Here is a 19,027-nt window from a genome sequence, read left to right as displayed (position 1 = left end):
AAATGAGTATAGCAAATCTCAAACTTCAATTCCTTTATAAAGTTACCAGAAGCAACCATTTGTCTTAGAAAATAATAAATTTTCTGAAGTTCTAATGGATCTGTTCACGTTCTCTGAATTCTTATGTCCTATAAGGTTTGTTCCAATCAGCACTGATGATTTTGATAGTAAATGGGTTAGGAATTGGTTTACATATTCTATTAGTCCCAGCAGGGTTGTACTCTGGGAGTCCTGTAGGACCTGCTAAAAGCATTGCACGTCTCAGCATTCTAGTAGCAAATGGATGTGCACATAATTGAAAATGTTACAGTAATTGGCTGAGTGTGAAAAATATGAAGATGTATTTATTTGCAGAAGTTAGGTGTTGCCCTCTATGAGTCAGCTGAGAATGGCAGCATTTACTGCCTTTGAAGAAAAAATCCTTTGCAATAGATAGCTCTGTAAATCCTCACTGTAGATCCCACAGTGGCAGAAACTATGCATTGAGTTTTCAAGATGGAGAATGGCAGAACATATGTGAGATAAATGAAAATGTTCTGTACTGCCAGCTATTATGGCTGAACAAATCACTTGCTTTTTATTCTAGCTCCACAGCTAAACTTCCCTAGGAAAGTCTTTAGGTCAGTGAACAGTCTTCTCCAGGGAGAAAAAAAAAAAAAAAAAGAGCTTTCAGGGAAAAGTTCATTAATTTCAAACAGCCTGATGTTCAGTTACATATCTTAATATCAGGGCATTTTTGTGGTACTCAAGTTTCCCACTGCACACAAGTACTTTGATTACTTCCTGCATTCTGTCATCTGCCTGCTGAGTTTTTAAGATTGTTTAAAATCTATCTCACTCTAGCTGCAGAAGAAAATATATAAGGACATTAAAATTATGTGCAGATATCCCTAAAACTGGTGAATTTGTAAGATGTGGTGAACGAGCACTCAAAATGAAGCTTCTACGACTGCTATTTCTACACATCTATGCACATGTCCTGACCACCCAGAGATGTTTTTTATCAGCCTAGGCAGTTCTATATATTTCCCTCAAAAATATTATTTACAGCTGCTCATACTTATGATCCAATGAAAATATGAATTACAGATTGGATCTAGTTGGCCTAATTTAGGCATGTAATTTACTTTTAAACCCCTGTTCCCTACACTTCTGCTTGAAGATCTCTCAAGTACATCTATGTTTTCTCAAACTGTGGGAAACAAACTGTCTCAAAGGCTTCATCTACATTTTGGTCTTCCCAAAAAAAGTACAGACACCCCAGGACAAACTGACCCTATGTCCATTTTGCCTGAAGTCTCCTCTGTCTGGTACTGTAAGGTGTAATTATTATATTGGGTTTTTATTTCAGTCTGTGTGATGAAGTGTAAGGGCTATGTTAAACCACAGCTGGGATAGTTGTTTTGTGACATGATGCTGCATGTTTTCTTATGGCATGAAAATGTTGTTTTCTTTGACAAAATCTTTTGGGTTATGATAAGGCTATATAGGGCATGGAGAGGTTTGTGGTTTCTCATCCTTGCTGCCTGTAGAGTGTGGTCCCTGCACCAAATGTTACTCTGGAACTGCAATAATTTTTATCTCAAAGGGAACTCTGAAATGAAAAAGTCTAGGAATGAACTATTACACATGGAGTGGGAATGATAGAGGGTCAGATTCTAGAGTGTGGTCCTGCACCAAATGTTACTCTGGAACTGCAATAGTTTTTATCTCAAAGGGAACTCTGAAATGAAGAAGTCCAGGAATTAACTATTACACATGGAGTGGGAATGGCAGAGGGTCAGATTCTAAAAGCCAAGTTATTTGCTAGTGTAGATGTAGCAAATAGTATTTTACAGCTGGCATTTCGCCAATACTGAGTCAAGTGGAATAATTACCCTCAGCATCTTACTTATAACATCACTATTAACATGTCAGAATGTGATTTGCCTTGACTTTCATTGTTGACTTTCATTTGGTTTCTTTTCCACTCTAACTCTTGGACCTTTTTTCTTGCCTTTGCAATTTTTTATGCAGCAATTCCTAATCTAGTATTGATGAACGTGATTTCCCCCTCCAAAGTGCAGCACTTGACAAACAACTTACTGAATTTTATCTTGATGATTTAAGATCATATCTGAAGATTATTACAGTAATTTTGAATCTTAATCCTAGTCCCTAAAGCATTTATATGCCCTATGCTGTTAATTAGTATCATTCATAGATTTCATAGATAATCACAATTAATTTTGTCATCTAAATCACTAATGAAAATACGTTTAAAAGTCTTAGATGTAGTCTCTAATCTGTAGCTAATTCATGTGCTTATATGCATCCTATTTCTCCTTTAACCTCTAACCTGAGAATCCCCAAGAGGCACCTCTGTAGTTGCAGAAGTATTTAAAACTTGCATTCATATCTAATCTTGTTCACAAAATTATATTTAAGTTACCAAACTGATTGCTTATATCCCCGAAGAGGAAGCAGTCTGTCACTTACTGAGCTCTGCATTAATATGAGTTAGCTGCTCTGTCACTAATTTTGCATTCCAATTTAGAAATAGGTAATCAAAAGTGGGCTAATGATGCTATATTTTTCTCATACTCTATTACAAGCACCATGCATTTACTCCACTATATTTATAGAAATCCATGGGTTTGTAGCAAATTGCCTCCTCAAGATTTATTGTTATCAAGTGACCTACTTTTCACCTTAGTCCATTTGAACATAGCAGATATATTTACTATCAGTTACTGAGACAAGAAATGTGGTATTGTTTTGTCTAGATCAGCATCCTGTAACAGCCACGCAGTCTATTAAATATCTATTACAGACTCTAGATTTTATAAATTATTTCTAATTGACTAGATGTCAGTGGCAACATTCAAGAAAACTCAGTTACATGGGATTTTTCATTGATTTTCCCAATATTAGAAAATGAAATGTCAGCTACCATTAATTGCGTTTTCACAATACAAAGCATACTGCAAAAGTAGGTGCTAAGTGCAAGCACTTCTAGCCTAACATGCAAATGAAGTATTTTTTTTTAATTAATGCAATATATAAACAATTACTACAGTTATGTGCCTCTGTGGGTAAAATTGATGTAAATGCAATTAAAATCTATAATATGGAAGCATTTTGCAGGCTTCTAGAGAAAATGCATTTAGAGACATATTCTGCACTTGTTTGTCGTTATCCACTTCACTGTCTGCATCCAGCACCACAGAAGCTGGTTAATCCACAGTTTCTAGGAGTTTTCACCCGCAAGGATGACATCATCCCTGACATGAGCTTGCACCACTGCTGTCCATGACTCGAAGACAGAGCTGCTAACTTATTTTGTCTTATAAGTATACACATGTCTACCCAGGCTATGTGCCATTAATGAGGATATGATCCAGAAGAAAGTTTATGAGACTGTGACACATATATTCCTTACCAGTGAAGATTCAGAGTTCAAAATATGTTGGTGCATCTTTGCTGCCTGCCTGTGTCTGCATTTGTGTGATCAGGCCTTCATGATCATGTGTGCTTTCTACAGGTGCAGTTCCATAGATTTTCTTTCATGTGATCACATTTACCAAGCAGAACTTACCATCAGTCTGTACAATCCTAGTGAGATGATATTAGAAGTCTGAATGTGAAAATTCATTTGACTATGCACAATGTACAGTAGTGCTAGAAGTTCTTTTGTCTTTGCAGAGAAAGGAAAAATCCATGACCTTTCTAAAGTATGTGATGTGGCATTCAATTTCCCTGTGTCTGATCGATAAGTAAGCAGGAAGTTATATCTTCTGCCATGGTAGACAAGCATAATTAAGCAATAAGGCAATGGAGGTAGTTGTGATTATCTTAGGATGCACCTGGGAGCTGCCTTGTTGCTATTTTAAAACATCTTTATGTGCAGGGAACTGTATTAATTTCTGCTGAGAAAGATAAAGTTGGCAGTTTGGAATGCTCATGAGCAGCAGTTTCAGCTGTGCTTTACAGACAGTGATGTGGTGTGTTCACCCCAAACAGTTAGGCTTCTCCTTGAGCAGAAGGAAAGATGGAGCAGGCTGTAAACATTTAATTGACAGTTCAGACCAAGAAAAAAAAAACAAAAATAAAAACAAAACACAAAAAATCCTACAAAAGAACAACAACGAAAAAAAAAAACACCAAAAAACCCTAACCCACAACCCCTCCCTCAAAACAATTATGCTTTGGCTGGCTTCCAGAGAGCACAAAACTTACATTTTTACCAGTTTAGAATAAAAATATGTTGCCTCCAACACTTGATTTTCAGGGAAGACATCTCTGCATAATTAATACTATTGCATCCACATTCTAATTTATGCATTTTAATTATATCAAAGGCCTGGTGAATAATTAATGCTAGCAAAACAATGGGTTTGAAGAATAAGCTGAAAAGTATCACTTTTTAATGGGCTCTGTAAATTTAAATAACTAATGAAAGCTATTTAACTATTTGATTGTGAGTATATTTCTCCCTGATACAATCAAGGATTAACTACCATAATTGAGCAGCTTCTCAAGTGGAGAAATGTTAGCTCAGGTTAGTTTTTTTCTTAGTGTACTATAGTATATTGACCCACCTGAACTATGTGCTTGCAGGAAAGAGATTTATTTGCATGTTTCCCCTCTGGGAGAAACTGGTATGCCATTGGAATCATCAATAAGATGTAAAATCAAAATTCTGGGCACAGCATTCCCCTTTGACCTCCTGTCTTAAGTAGGTCAGTTCATGTAACTTTCATGGGGAGATTTGGAATTGAATCTAAAGAAATACAATATAGAATTTATTATCTTTGAGTTCAGCAATCCAAGAATTAAGGATGTAGGCCAGGTTAGTAATTTAGAGCCTTGCAGTGGCCGGAGAGAGATAGAACCTCTGGAGAATTTAATCTCATCCTAAAATGGGTTTTTGAAATAGATGGGATTAATAACCGTTTGGCAGTGTCTAGCATTTTTCTCTTTCTTACAGAAGAAACTTAGGATTCTGTCTTACCCATACACCTAAGTTCTAGACAGCCAAGTTTAGATGAAGTTAATCTCACCAGCAAAGGTAACCTCTAAAACTATGGTGTAAAAAAGACCTACTCACACCAATCTGGGGGTGTAAAGAGAAAAAGAGGCAAAACAGAAGGGCTCACAGCACAGAGCTGTGCAAAGTTCAGTGAGTCACACTAACAGCCACCATCAGTTGCTTGGCCAAGTCTCAGATTTGAATCGTGTCACTCTTTAAGAAAGTCCCTCCCTCTCTGAAGGGCTCAAAATATACATTCATATTAATCTGCCATACCCAAACACCAGCCTCCACCCTGCTCTGCTCCCTGGAGCTGTGCTGGGCAGTGTGATGTGCTAAGAGCAGGCTGTCCCAGATGTGCAGCATGTCCTGGCGTTCATGCACTCTGAGTTTGTCACGCAAAGAGTGGTGAAAGCATGTGGACAGCAGACAACACTGACTGCAGAGCGTGGAAAGCCTGGCAGCAGAAAGTGCTCATTTCTTTAGGAGAGTAAAACAGGAGAGCAAATGATGAATTACTGCAATCCCTGGCAATATATTACATACACTCAAGAAATATCAACTTGTCAATATGAATACAAAATGAATAACTTCTACCAACTTTTTTTTGTTCCTGTTTTCCATATCAGAAGTTTGCACTTTAATGCAAAATGTTTGAGGAAGTATCATAAAAATAATAACAACAGTATAAAGAAGGACTTTTAAAAGAAATAAGATTGACAAAGGCTGCTGCCAATTTTGCATATCAGGGCCTTTATTTAAGTGCATTAATTTGAGTGCAATAACTTTTAGCTCCTATGTTTGAAATTTTCTCTTTTTACCTAATATTATGTATTGAAGTATTTGACTCTCCAAAACACTCACTTGTGTCACTGGGGAGATATGGAAGGCAACTATGTAGGAACTAATTGTGTTTTCCCTGTTTGCAGCTGTGTTTGCATGAGCCTGGACATGAGCTAGTGCTCTCCTAGTGGTTGTGGCCTTTGTCAGGCAAGCGAGAGTTACTTTCACTTTGCTCAGGCTGGATGGTGTGTCCCTTCATGCAGATGTTGGGAAGGACAAGGAAGAACAGAAAAGCCTCTTGCAGAGGTGGCTCTGCTCCAGGGAAATCTCAGCCAGCCATAGCAATCTGCTGCCTGGCCCCAGTGAATATTTCATGGAAGCCAGAAAAGGGAACACAAAAGAAAATCTTCCATAATATCAGATTAAACCAGTTTATTTCTTGTGAGCAATAGTACCTGAAAGAGCAGATATTGGGACAATCTGGGGCTGAGTTAACAGACTAACACTGGGAGCTTACTTATTTTCCACTGCTCAGCTTTCCTGCCCAGGGGCTAGGCAGTATCCTAATGGATCCCCTGCACCCCGTTCCTCTCACCTTACAGCAGAACTTACAATGAGTAGGAAGAACAATTCCCCAAGAAACACAACTCTTTTATTGAACCCCACTTATGATCAGAACCTGCTTAGCATGTTTGGGATGGAGTCTGGCGTTCCAGCTGTGCAGGTCTTGCAATGTGTGTGATGAAAAGAGCTGTTGAACAGGAGTTCACGGTCTCGGGTGAAGAGCCTCCCTTTCCTTCTGCCTTTGCAGGACTACGCTGAGAAGGAGAAAGCTGCAGCCAAGGCCCTGGAGGATGTGAAGGCTAACTTCTACTGTGAACTGTGCGACAAGCAGTACCACAAACACCAGGAATTTGACAACCACATCAATTCTTATGACCACGCTCACAAGCAGGTAAACCTGATAAATGTCTTGCATGCCACAACGGTCTCTCTTCCCTCCTCATTGATAGTGGGAGGTTTCTAAATTCACCCAAGTAGAAGACAATTCATCATTTGATGTTTTCAACTTTAACATGCTACTTTCCATTAAAATAAAATGGAAAATATTCACTTATATCACAATTTCTTTTAAGCTACTCTGACTGAAAGACCTTCCACTGTAGCTTTAGACACATGCTAAATACTGATGTCTGGACTTAATTTGATATATTTAAATGTGGTATTACTTAAAAACTGCAGGCAGGGGGAAAGACGACTTCCTCAAATGACCAGGTCCCTCTTTGACACTTCCAGCCACAGAAAAGACTCTATTCTTCATGCTTTTATCAGAAGGCCTATGACCATGTTTTTTCAAACTGGTTGTGCTTTTTCAAGGGAAGAAAAGAATTTTGACAACTTTTTTTTTTTTAAAAGCATCTGTTTCTGGATTTAAAATTTATGTCTCATAGTGTTTCTCAGGTGAAATACATTTTGCCTTGCATACACAATGATATAAAATAATCCCTTATGAGATGTTGGATTCCTGGATAAAGATAATAAATACTAATTTTTTTATCACTTTTTTTGGTATCAATTTTATCACATTTGTATGTAGTAGGTATATTTTACCCATATGTGCCTATTAACTTTATTTCCTGCATCCCAATTTTCCTCCAGTTTTAGCAAAATCCATATTTCAATTGGCAATATGAAAGGAAAATGCAAATAATTCATATTTACACTTCAGAATTTAAATAAAATTGTTTGTGAAGTCCAGGAGTGAAAGTTTCTGAACCTCTGAAGCTAGAGATCACATCTGCTGACCTGGCATGCTAAGGACATGTTACTGGATTCTCAGATGGATCTTTTTCTCCTGTATTTCTGCTAGTGCTTGCATTTAAGTGCGCACACATTGCATGCATCCAAGTTGCCAGGGAATTAGTGTCCTCTGTGTGATCACACTTGTGGGTTCGTGAGGGTCAGGAGCAACCTCAAAAATGTGTGAAACCATTAGAAGTTGCGTGTATTCCTGAACAGAGTATTAGAAATAATAATGTTGAATAAAATGAGCAATGCTAAAGGCAAAACTCCTCGCTCTCCCTGAAAGCAATCTTATTGTCTTCTGCAGTATCACAGAGGATGTAAATCACCCAGGAATTTTCTGTGTGCATCTATCACAGCACTTCATTAAAAAACTGCCTTAGGTCTGCCCACACATCAAATGCTGAACCATCCTGCTGAATTCAAGCACCCCAGGCAGCTATCCATGGGTAATAATGGGGCTCTTTTGTCCCATCACTCCCAACCAGAGTTATGCATTTATGTATTAAATCAAAAGCAATTCCCCTCTTCACCATTTCATTAATTAATCCATACATTTTTTTAGAATAATACAAAACAAATGCTTTTCTGGATCCCAAACCTGTGACTCTAATCTCTATAAATCCCCATTTGCTGCACAGAAGATTTTTTCACCCTTCAGCTGTTTTTTTAAGCCATCAGAAATGCATCTGAACTCAAATGGAGCCATTTGTGCTCTTTCCTCTTTACACACTCCCCCTGCAAAAAGCAGTTTATGCTAAATCAAACAGCCTGCTTCATGCACCAGCTATGACTGGATTGTTGGGCAGGGGAGGTTTTGGCAAGTTTCGGTTATAAAAGGGCTTGTTTAAGCAATAAAGCTCTTCTTAATTTTCAGATAAATTTACTGCTTTAAAGGCTGCCAGACATATAGTGCTGGAAACCAGGAGTCTGCACAGAAATGCACGACACATAGAGAATATCAACTGGCAGTGCAAACTCACCTCATCCTGCCCTTTCAGATGTAGTTCAGAAGCTCAGTTAGTGCAGGATTAGCTAGCTACCCTCCTGATGTGACAGGGTAATTCAGTCTCTTCTCCCCTCTCACTTCTTACCTGGTCAGCCAATTCTGGGAAAATATAATTAGTTTGCCTCTAGGAACAGTGTAGGTGTTTACTCTGACTTTTGTAGTAAGTCACAGAAAAGCCTCTCTTCATGATTTTATCCATGTAATCCTGAAAAAAAGAAAAAGAAAAGAAAAGAAAAAAAAAGTTAATTTATGGTTTCCTGGTTTCCTGTGGGTTTAGTTAGCTTAGTTTCAAAATATTTATTCTGGGAGGGACATTATCCACCACATGAGCTTCTTCCTCTGAAGGTGTTTTCTGTTTCCCAGAAGTAATTTGAGGTAGCTTTAGTAATCTGCATGGATATGTTCTATTCATTCTTCTAATGGAGAGCAAATTATAATGAAACACTCCTTGCATCTCAGTCACAATACAGTACAGTCCTCCCATGTGATTTCCCATTTTAATACTACTACTTCACAATTTGTATTAAAGTGGAAATGAGGTTTAGAGAAGATAGAAAAAAGGATATTGCACTGAGTGCTTAATCATAAGTCTTTTGTTTGTCTTCCAGAGGAAACAGATTTTATTCAGAGAATTGTGGCTTTAATCTCCAAATATTATGGTTTCATAAAATTAATTTTGTGATCCATTTTCTTATAGATTATTTGAACCAGTTGTTATAGCAGGAAGTGCTGAGTCCTGGACCTAGCAGCTGTTATAGCAGCCATTGCCCTCCCTGTCCTCAGAGGCTGCAAAATGTTACGATGGACTCTGGCCTTGTTTGCATAAATGGTCTTTCTGCTGTCTTTCTGTGTTAGATTATTCTAAAACAGTGTACTCAGACATACTTTGTCTCTCTCTCTGCTTGCTACACACCTTCAAATTTATAGGCATAAAAACATGGTGTACATGTATATATATAAGCATAAAATTTTGACAGACCATCAAAGATCAATGCCTATATCTTCATTATCTTCTAACACTATAATGACACTGGAGAGTTCTAATATTATTTATCTATTTTTGAGTAACATTAGTAACATTTTCCCGCTATTAAGCAATTCTTATTCCTTTGGTTTTCTTGTCAGCATTAGTCTCAACATATTTCCTAACACACTACAAGAATTTTTCATTGATAATACCTGCTATTGAAAATTCATTTCTTCCAGGGCACTGATGGAAAAAAGTGAGCTCAGAAAATCTGTCTGATTTGAAGTTTGCACTCCCACCCAGCTTTACCTGAGTCCTGTGCTGTTAAATCTGATACTTAACAAGGCTGGGGCAGGAGTGGGAGTGACTTTCCTGGGAGAACCTAATCTTTCATCACCATAAAGCCCTGTGCATACATCTCTCATTGTCCCACCACATCAGCTAACCCACTTGAAATCACAGCTTTTTCCCTTTGTGTTTTTTTTTCCTAAGACTTTATGAAGTCAGGGGCAGCAGTCACAGGGAGTAGCCTGTTTGATAAATCTGCAGTTTCTCTCCTCAAGCATCAAGGTGAAGGATGCTCGCTCTGGCTTGCTCACTGTATCTCTGCAGCAAAAGTTAACTGCATCAAAACGTGGTACCTGAGCTCTGCCAAAGCTGTCTGAACACTGAAAAGCACAAGGGTCTTGGTGAGAGTTCATTTAAAAGTGATCAGGATGTAGAGAACCAAGATAGGCTGCCACCTGAAAAGGTAATATCTGTGGGAGTAGGTTAAGCTGAAAATAATGTATAGGCATAGTTCTTTTTAACCATGCTGTGTGCATCTTTAAAATGATGCCAAACTTGAGCAGAGATGTCTATTTGGTTGACATTATTAAATGGAATCTTTTAATAGCTCCTGGTCATGCACAGTATTCATTCATTCCGTTAACATCAAAGTAGTTGGAGCTTTCAATTTTTTGTATAAATAATCCTTCGCAATGAGCAAGGCTTTTAGATGTCAGCAAATGAGAAAATCACAAATCTGTTCCGTGTACTGCAATAGAATAATTGTGATGATAATAATAATAATAATAGATATAAGCAGCAAAGAAAAACAAGACTGTATTGCCATCTTGGGGTTTCTGATGACAAAGCAAGCCTTTAGTTTTGTTGTCAAAATTTAACCATACAGTTAAGTGCGTCACATTCTCTCCTGTGAAAAAAATACACAAATTAACAAAAACCTATAAAAAGCACCCCACAACATACATTTTAGTGTCCTTGAAGCAGACAGTACTAAGTAAATGAACAGAAGTTTCAGTCTACTCTAGTTTACATGCAGTGTCCTTGAAGCAGACAGTACTAAGTAAATGAACAGAAGTTTCAGTCTACTGTTTACATGTACATACCTGTATTTCAGTATTTACATCCATGCATACTAGCATTTGGTTATATTTTTGGCATGAGAGACTGATTTAGTGTGTACAGCTGTTGGCACTTACTGTTAAGCCTTTATGGTGCTTGTGGATTTAAACTCTAATTCAGGCAGAGATTTAGCTCCTGTTAAACTTCAAAGCCAGCAAATATGCTTACATTTTAGCTAGCATTGCTGCTACCACCCAGAAAATGCACTGATAAGTTAACACAGAGAAAGCTCCAGGAATGAGTGTAAGTGCTGAGATCTTGTTAGTTCATCTTGAGGGTGTTTTTCCAGCATCTCTATGTTTATTGGAGGAAAAGTAAGCCATATCTTTAGGTGCCAAGGTAAACCTGTATTATCCAAACAATTTTCATTTGGAGGAAAAATAAATGGTTTGGCAATATCTGAGGAATTTCACCTTAGGATCTGGGAAATTAGGCAAACATGTTAAGAAACCTTCTTGTGAACAAAGGAATGCATATTCAGCTGTAAGAACACACTAATCCCAGACAGGACTACACCAGCATGAAGGTCCCCTACCGTGTGTGCTTGTGTAGTCTCTGCTTTTTTCCCTTGGAAAATAGGTGGACCCACTGTTCCCCTGGTGCTCCCTTGGGGACAAAGTCCTTCCCTGTAGTCCCTGCTCCTGTACCTCTGCATCAGGACACTGGCCTTTAAAGAGATGACCCTTTAAAAGCAGGACACTGGCCCTGACTTTTTGGGCCAAGTTTTGCTCAGGGGTTCTGTACTCTGTGGCCTCCTCAGGAAACAACCTGAGTGGTAAGAGACCTTGTAATTTATTTTTCAGTTAGCAAGTGGTGCTGTCACCAGGATTCTGCTCCTGTAACTCACAAAAAAATCACCTTGGTTTGATACTTGCTGCTCCTGTACCTCTGCATCAGGACACTGGCCTTTAAAGAGATGACCCTTTAAAAGCAGGACACTGGCCCTGACTTTTTGGGCCAAGTTTTGCTCAGGGGTTCTGTACTCTGTGGCCTCCTCAGGAAACAACCTGAGTGGTAAGAGACCTTGTAATTTCTTTTTCAGTTAGCAAGTGGTGTTGTCACCAGGATTTTGCTCCTGTAACTCACAAAAAAAATCACCTTGGTTTGATGCTTGTCAAGAAATACATGCATACTTGTAACAAAACTTTCACATTCCTCACATCCCTAGTAAGATTAAAGAAAAGAAGCCAAACAAGAGAAACAGTAATATGGTGTAAGATTCCCTCAAACAGCTGGTTTATAAGCAGACTTGAAGTGATGCAAGAATTCTGTATGTGTAGTAGTAAGTCCTCTTTAACGACCAATGAATTTCTATGCTCCAAAGCAATTATTACACACACAAATTGCTATATGTTTGCAATTTAGGGAGTTTAAAATTAGGTCCTGTCCTGAAAACTTTGAACTTTCTAAGAATGTCTTGGTTTTGAAAGACAGGTGTCTGCTAAGGAAGGCAGGAGCCTCCTCTGAAATGGAAAATGTAAACCCTCCCCTCCGAATTGCAATAAATTTTAAATTAAGGGGCTCTCAGGCAAAAATATGGGAGCAGGAATGACAATTCTTTATTAGGAAAGAAAATAAACAATGCACTAAACCAAAACAACACTGTCAGAGTGAGAACACCACCTGACACCTTGTTGGTCAGCATGTTGGTAGCAGTCCAATTGAAATTGTGGCTGTAGTTCTTCTGGAGTGTCAGGTCTGGTTCTGCTGGAGCAGGGATCCTGTAGAAAGGTGTAGTCTTCCTCTGAAGATCCAGTGGAAGAAGAGGCAGCTGCTGTTCCTCTGGGAAATCCAGTGGAGAAGCCCTGCTGGTGCTCCAGAAACTCCAGATTATATCTGGGTAGGAATGCTCTGCTCTTCCCTCTCCTCTGGGCGGAGCATCTCACAATGGGATGCTGTAGTTCTTATCAGTCATGCAGTGACATTCAATAGCCTCTTATCAGCAGATGTTCCCCCTGGAGGGAGGAGTGGTTGTGGAAGAGAAAAGGAAAACTGTCCACTTAACAGAAGACAACTGTCATACAGATGGCAAATAGAATAAAATTTACTTGGCAACCCGGGACAAAGAGGTAGCCCTATAACCAGCCCGCTCAAAACCAAATTATTTAAGTGCATAAAATGAAGGAAGCTCATATGTTTTACAAGAGAGGGGTGTTAGAAATGAAATTACATCAGAATATTGACATTATGGTTCAATGCAGTCAACAGTTTCAAAGATTATTTTTCTACAAAATATTCTTTAATTTCAGTAAAATGCCTGCTTATTTCTAACTTTAGACAAATCAATTATCAGTTTATATTTTAACTATCTCTGCTATACAATTATTTAGAATTGTCACCTCTTCCAGTATAACAATTGCCAGACACTTCTGCTTCTTTGCAACATTTTTTTTTTCTCTTGAATTTGGGGGTATGGATGCTGTGGAATTCTCAACTTTTGTTTTATTTATTCATTAATCCACAATAGAAATAACAAATTTCTCTGCTCTGTCCTTTTAAGCATATCTTTCTCTTCCCTTGGACACAGCATACTCTTGATGTTTCTAGTCTAGTCTAGTATCTTTTTATATAAAGACCAAAGTTAAAAGCAAAGAATAATTTCTGTAGTCTATCCTATCATTTCAGTGTCTTTTTGCCTTAAAGACACACTTTTTTCTTGCTCATTGTGAAACTAGGGATTTTCTTGTTGCTACTTTTTCCTATGCCATTTATTACATTCTCTAATTTCTGTTATAGCTTCACACTTTCTTAGCTGTTCATCATACACTGATTTTTCAGTGTATATTCTTGTTCTTCTTCCAAAAATTACTGCCACTCTGACTGTAAGTCTTCCTGAAGAACAAGTTTTTGATAGTTTCTTCCTGAATGGTTATGCTTTTCTCAAACTGCCTTTTCCATAACTAAATTTAAAAGTTTTTCTCACACTTTCAGATTTTTTTCATGTGAATTAACCCCTTCCATCCATTATTCTTGTATCCAAATTAGTTTTGCTTACAAACTAGGTTATCCCAATGGTACTGCATTGTTAGATACAGAACTGATTGTGTGCTTATAATTATAAGCTTTGTGTTTTAAGAACAAGCTTGATCTTGGTTATTGGGCTGAAATTTTGTCTATGGATCACAAGCTCTAGCAAATTAACAGTAAAAATATATAGCATTTGCAAAGTCAAGAATAAAGAAGTGAGAAGGCTTCAGAACCAATACTGTTGGGGCATCTGAAAGTGATACTTTTATGGACCTGCCCTTTAATGAAATCTTTAATCTGAGGTTTCATGTTGTCTTCAGTGAGGAAACATCCATGACTCAGTACTGAAGATGGTCTGTATCACAGAATAATGAGGTTGGAAGAGACCTCAAAGATCACAGAGTCCAACCTATGCCCTAACACCTCAACTACACTATAGCACCAATTGCCATGTTCAGTCTTTTTTTAAACACATCCAGAGATGGTGATTCTACCACCTTTGTACTTTAGAATTTAATCCCTTCTGTGCAAGGGATGCAACTGCTACCTGCAAAAGAACTGATGATGTGAAATGAGAGGGAAACAGAAGAACAAGTGGGTTTGGGAAGCAATTATGGAAATAGGTGTGGACAGAAACTGCTAGAATAGCAAGACATGCAAGTGTCACTCAGAAATTAGAACACAAGAGAGAAGGACCATGAGAAATAATCAGTAAATGAGGAGAAATGTCAGGATAAAGCACAGCAGGAATCTCTCAGTGTCAGCCACTTATCACCACCAATGTCTGAATCATTACACTTAGAGATGAGGAATTGAGTGAATAGGCCACATCTCATGACTAATTCTGTTAAAGAGAGTACCATAGATATTGTATTGGCACACAGTGTTGCGTTGAAAATAATACAAAGTACTTACACAACATAAAAAATGGGGAAAAAAGCAAAGAATGGAATGCATAATACTGTTTTCATATACATTTTCATCTTTTATCACTGCTAGATAATATAAGACCAAAATTTCCTTGTCCTGAATGCTTTTTTCTGTTGTTTAGACACAGAGAAATCCTGCCTTTCTAAAACCATGTTTGCATCACAGCTGCTGTGCTTCTGAGCACCTGCAATACAGCAATTTTGAAATGCTGAAGTAGCAGTTCAGGGGAACAGACAATCAGGTTGTGTCACATAACAGAAACTAATGCAAATAAGGGTAACATAAAGCAAAACAGAATGACATCAGCATTTAAGTAAAGGAATAGTGTACAACATATTCACAAAAGCAGTTCATAAACAACGTGATAATTCTGTGGTTTCACTGAACTAGAGAACATTTATTTTCCCAGTTTGAAATTTTCTTAAAATTAATGCTTGCTTTATAATATCATGCAATATTTTCTTAAATGGTATGAAGGGAGGCTTGTATTTATAGGTCTGCTACACAGAAATGCTTCAACTGCACACCAGAGCAAGTGCATGTACCAGAGTAGCTCCAGAGCAGCAGAAGCAGCATTATCAAATACCACTGAGCACACTCTGGTGATTAGGAGTGACTCGAGGCAACACATTCCAAAGAAATGTCACCAGAAACAATCCTTTATTTTAAACTTACCAGTCTGTGCAGATCAGTGAGCTTTAAAGAACTGTTAAACCTGCTGCCCTGCCAATGCTCTGCTGCTTTCTTATTACTCAGTGATAAAGTAAATAAATTGGCAGTATTCATCCTTTTTAAATTGGAAGTTACTTAGAATAATGAGATTCTTTTCATCATTAGCCCTCAAAAAATCTTGCAAATAATGCAGAGCTTCTTTTAAATTTAATGTCTTGATAAGCTAAATTGTTAAATGCTAGATGCTATGGAATTACATTTGGTGTTCTTTAGAATAAATGCTAATTAACATGTAAATTAGCAATTTAACCCTCTTTAAATTGGAAAAAAACCCATGGGACACCTAATTTCATAGTTGTTAATGATGGTCCAATGACTGTAGAATTTTTCTTAAGCATTTCATTATATAAGGAATTACAAAAGTGTACTATCTGGTTTTGGCATTAAAGACATAGCAATAACCAGAATGTCAGCTAGAGGAAGTGCTTTTCATTAATGCCTCTGTTATTGTTCTTTCTGTTCTTCTCAGATGCTATACTTTTTAATTACTAAAGTTTTAAAACTAATTTTCCTAGCAGAAGGAATGGTTGATGCAGTGTAAGGGATGGCTTATTAAAATAAGCAAGGAATTGTAAGGATTATGTTTATAACAAAACCAAAATGATGATGCCAAACCACAGAAAAATACAAAATTACCCCTCAAACTATAATTTTAGATAGTAATTTTGTACAATAAATCTTCATTCAGAGGATGAAGGAATATATTCTTCTTCAATTATATTCAAACTAAAGGTGCAGTTAACCTGGTGGAAACTTAGAATCTCTGGTTCAAATAATTTCCCATAGCTTCAAACTCTGCTCCTGTTTAAAATACAGACAAAGATCTCAAAATTAAATTAATTAAAACATTCTGACTGTTTAACATGGCACTGAAACTGAAATGAAAAACAAAAAATTGAAACAAAGGACTTCCTGAAACATTCCATTCAATTTTTTTAAAATGCTTTTGACCAAGTCATACTTCTTTATCCCAGTGCATAAACAGAGTTTTCAAAATAAACAGAGTCATCTTTGGTTCTGAGTTCTGAAATGCTAATACACACAGAACATAGAATATGATTTATTTAAATTAGCTAGGCATGTAGAACCTAAATATTTATGTTTAGATTATTATTCCCTGCTAACCTTTAGAGCAGCCAGACTGAAATCATTCCTGTGTTATTTAATAAATAAATTATGTTGGGTGTTGTCATTTTAGACATTTCTGTATTCAAGGATGCAGAATTTTTGTACTTTTTAGATACCAGATATAAAGACAGAAGAAGCAGAATAAGCAGAATGTTTTCTATCTACTTCTATGCAAAATGTTACCATTCATGTAAAAGGTGTTCATGATGAGCTAGCAAGAGTTGGGCAAGACTGACTACAGATATACATTCAATTTCCTGTGCCAGCTTCAGAGCACTGGCAAATATTACATAATACTGTGCATAAGACACATATTTTGCACAGTTGGTTGGTTTTTTTGTGTTAAATCAGTAGATCTGGAATACCTGGTGTCATTTTAAGGTCAGGGTCTATGGTATCTACAAATAGTGAGGTGAGAGAGGGAAAGCACTGCCAGATGCTATGATTGTCTTTGGTGACTGTCTGCTTACAAGTACTTGAAATCATATTTTTGGAATGACTTTTAGAATAAGGTATTATTCAAACAGATTAAGGAACCTGTTCCACAGGATATGCCACGTCTGCTCATATCTTACCTGAGGCAGTCCTGTGCCATAATCAGCTTTTTGGAAATACAGCAATTAGCTGTCACAGCAAAATGTTAAATGTTCACAGAAAAATTACATTTCTCTTGGCTTCTGCATAACTTTTGAACTTGCTGATAACTTTCCCTCACCTGAAAAAATGATAATACTTTTAATCCCATTGACATGCACAAAGTATATCTGGCACTATAAACATCTGTCTAGACTTTGTATCTATTCTAGTTCTGTTCATTTTTAAATGCCTGTACCTTCCAAGCAGTAATTAATATGCAAGAATGTAGCTGCACAATTTATTCCTGTGGAGCTCTAAGTGATGCTTATCAGCTAGGTTTGTGTTCAAGGAACCTTACAATGTGCTTTGTACATCTTTAAGGGGCTTTCCTAGCAGAAACAAATATTTTAAAGCAAAATAGAAATGTATCTGTGCATCACCAAGACAGCAGTAAAAAGGGTGAGATTGGTAATTTATCATCCTTACTTAGTTAAATGCATTAATTAACATATTTTAATGTGTCTCTAAGGGAAAAATAAAGGAGATAACCCAGACTGATTATCATTTCATATTTTTTACAATTTTATAATAATTAGGCTTTATGAGAAGTCATTTAAAAGATGAAGGCTCTTTAGCATCCTCTCAGATTAAATTTCAGAGAATAAATAGAAAAATGTAGGTGACATGCATGTGAATACCAAACAAATGTACTAATGCAGGTGATGTGACAGTAAAAAATATATATTTCTTGAAAATAAACCAAACCCAAATCAAACCTAACTAAACCAAACCAAGTTGAAAAAACCTAAACTCTAAATTTTCAGGAAATGTTTTTAGAGTAGAATAGTTACTCACAAATGTGATAAGATCAAACTATATTTCATACAGAAGGTTTGCACCATTTAGTATCAAACAATTTGAAATGGTTCATAAAGATTGACATACTTTGCTTCAGCAGTGTTAATTTAGAAAAATACATTTCAAAATTTCTTGTGAGGAATGTAATAATACTTCCATAATATTAATTATAACATAACCACGCCTTTTGTTTGTCACTCTTGAGATACAGAAATTATGAAAACTGCAACTTTGAGACATTATGTTGCATTGTTGTTTAGATGCATTAACATCAAGACACTTGATAATTTTATTTTTTGTATGAGTTTTCCAAATTTTATTCCCCCACTAAGACTAAAAAATAAAGAAATCCTAGATATCAAAGTTTTCGGCATAGCAGAAATTCCAGTCTTTTAACAAGTGTGTAAGTAATTGACAGACACCCTCTGGAACTCTGTGACATGCTTTATGCTTATAGTTAGCATTTCTTGGCTTGTTTTCAGCTCTTAGCATGTTGATGGATTCCAAGTACTGCTTCCTTCAAAAGAACACTAAACACTGGTGTTGAAATCCACATTGCATTGATGTGCGTCTACACTTTCCATTTAGGATCTGTGGTATTCAACAGGGTACTAAATAATTTCTGGCAGAAGAAAAACAGAGTATGGCTTGTGTTCTGGACCTGCCCCGATCTCCCGTCTCAGCCCAGATTGTGTGAATAGCAAATCATGATTAATTGACCAACTACAGGGTAAAGTAATGCCATCTTTGGGGGCAAACCAATGCAGTTTATTAAGGAACATCATCTCCCCAGGCAGGTGGTCACAGCACCAAGCCTGAGAGTTCAAGAAGTGTTTGGACAATGCTCTCAGGCACA

General features: G+C 37.1%; 1 protein-coding gene across 1 annotated transcript in view; it reads left to right on the top strand.

The window, feature by feature from the left end:
* ZNF804B (zinc finger protein 804B) overlaps window positions 1–19,027 on the top strand; it is a 223,446-nt gene that overhangs the window by 187,099 nt on the left and 17,320 nt on the right. The window contains exon 2 of the mRNA XM_039709796.1: window positions 6,606–6,749. Within this exon, the coding sequence (XP_039565730.1) occupies window positions 6,606–6,749 (144 nt within the window). The remainder of the gene's footprint in view (window positions 1–6,605; window positions 6,750–19,027) is intronic.

Source organism: Passer montanus, unplaced genomic scaffold (assembly GCF_014805655.1).
Source record: "Passer montanus isolate IOZ18808 unplaced genomic scaffold, ASM1480565v1 scaffold10, whole genome shotgun sequence".
In the NCBI taxonomy this organism is placed as follows: Eukaryota; Metazoa; Chordata; class Aves; order Passeriformes; family Passeridae; genus Passer; species Passer montanus.
Note: the sequence above shows the minus strand (reverse complement) of the source record. Positions and strands in the feature narration are given on the sequence as shown.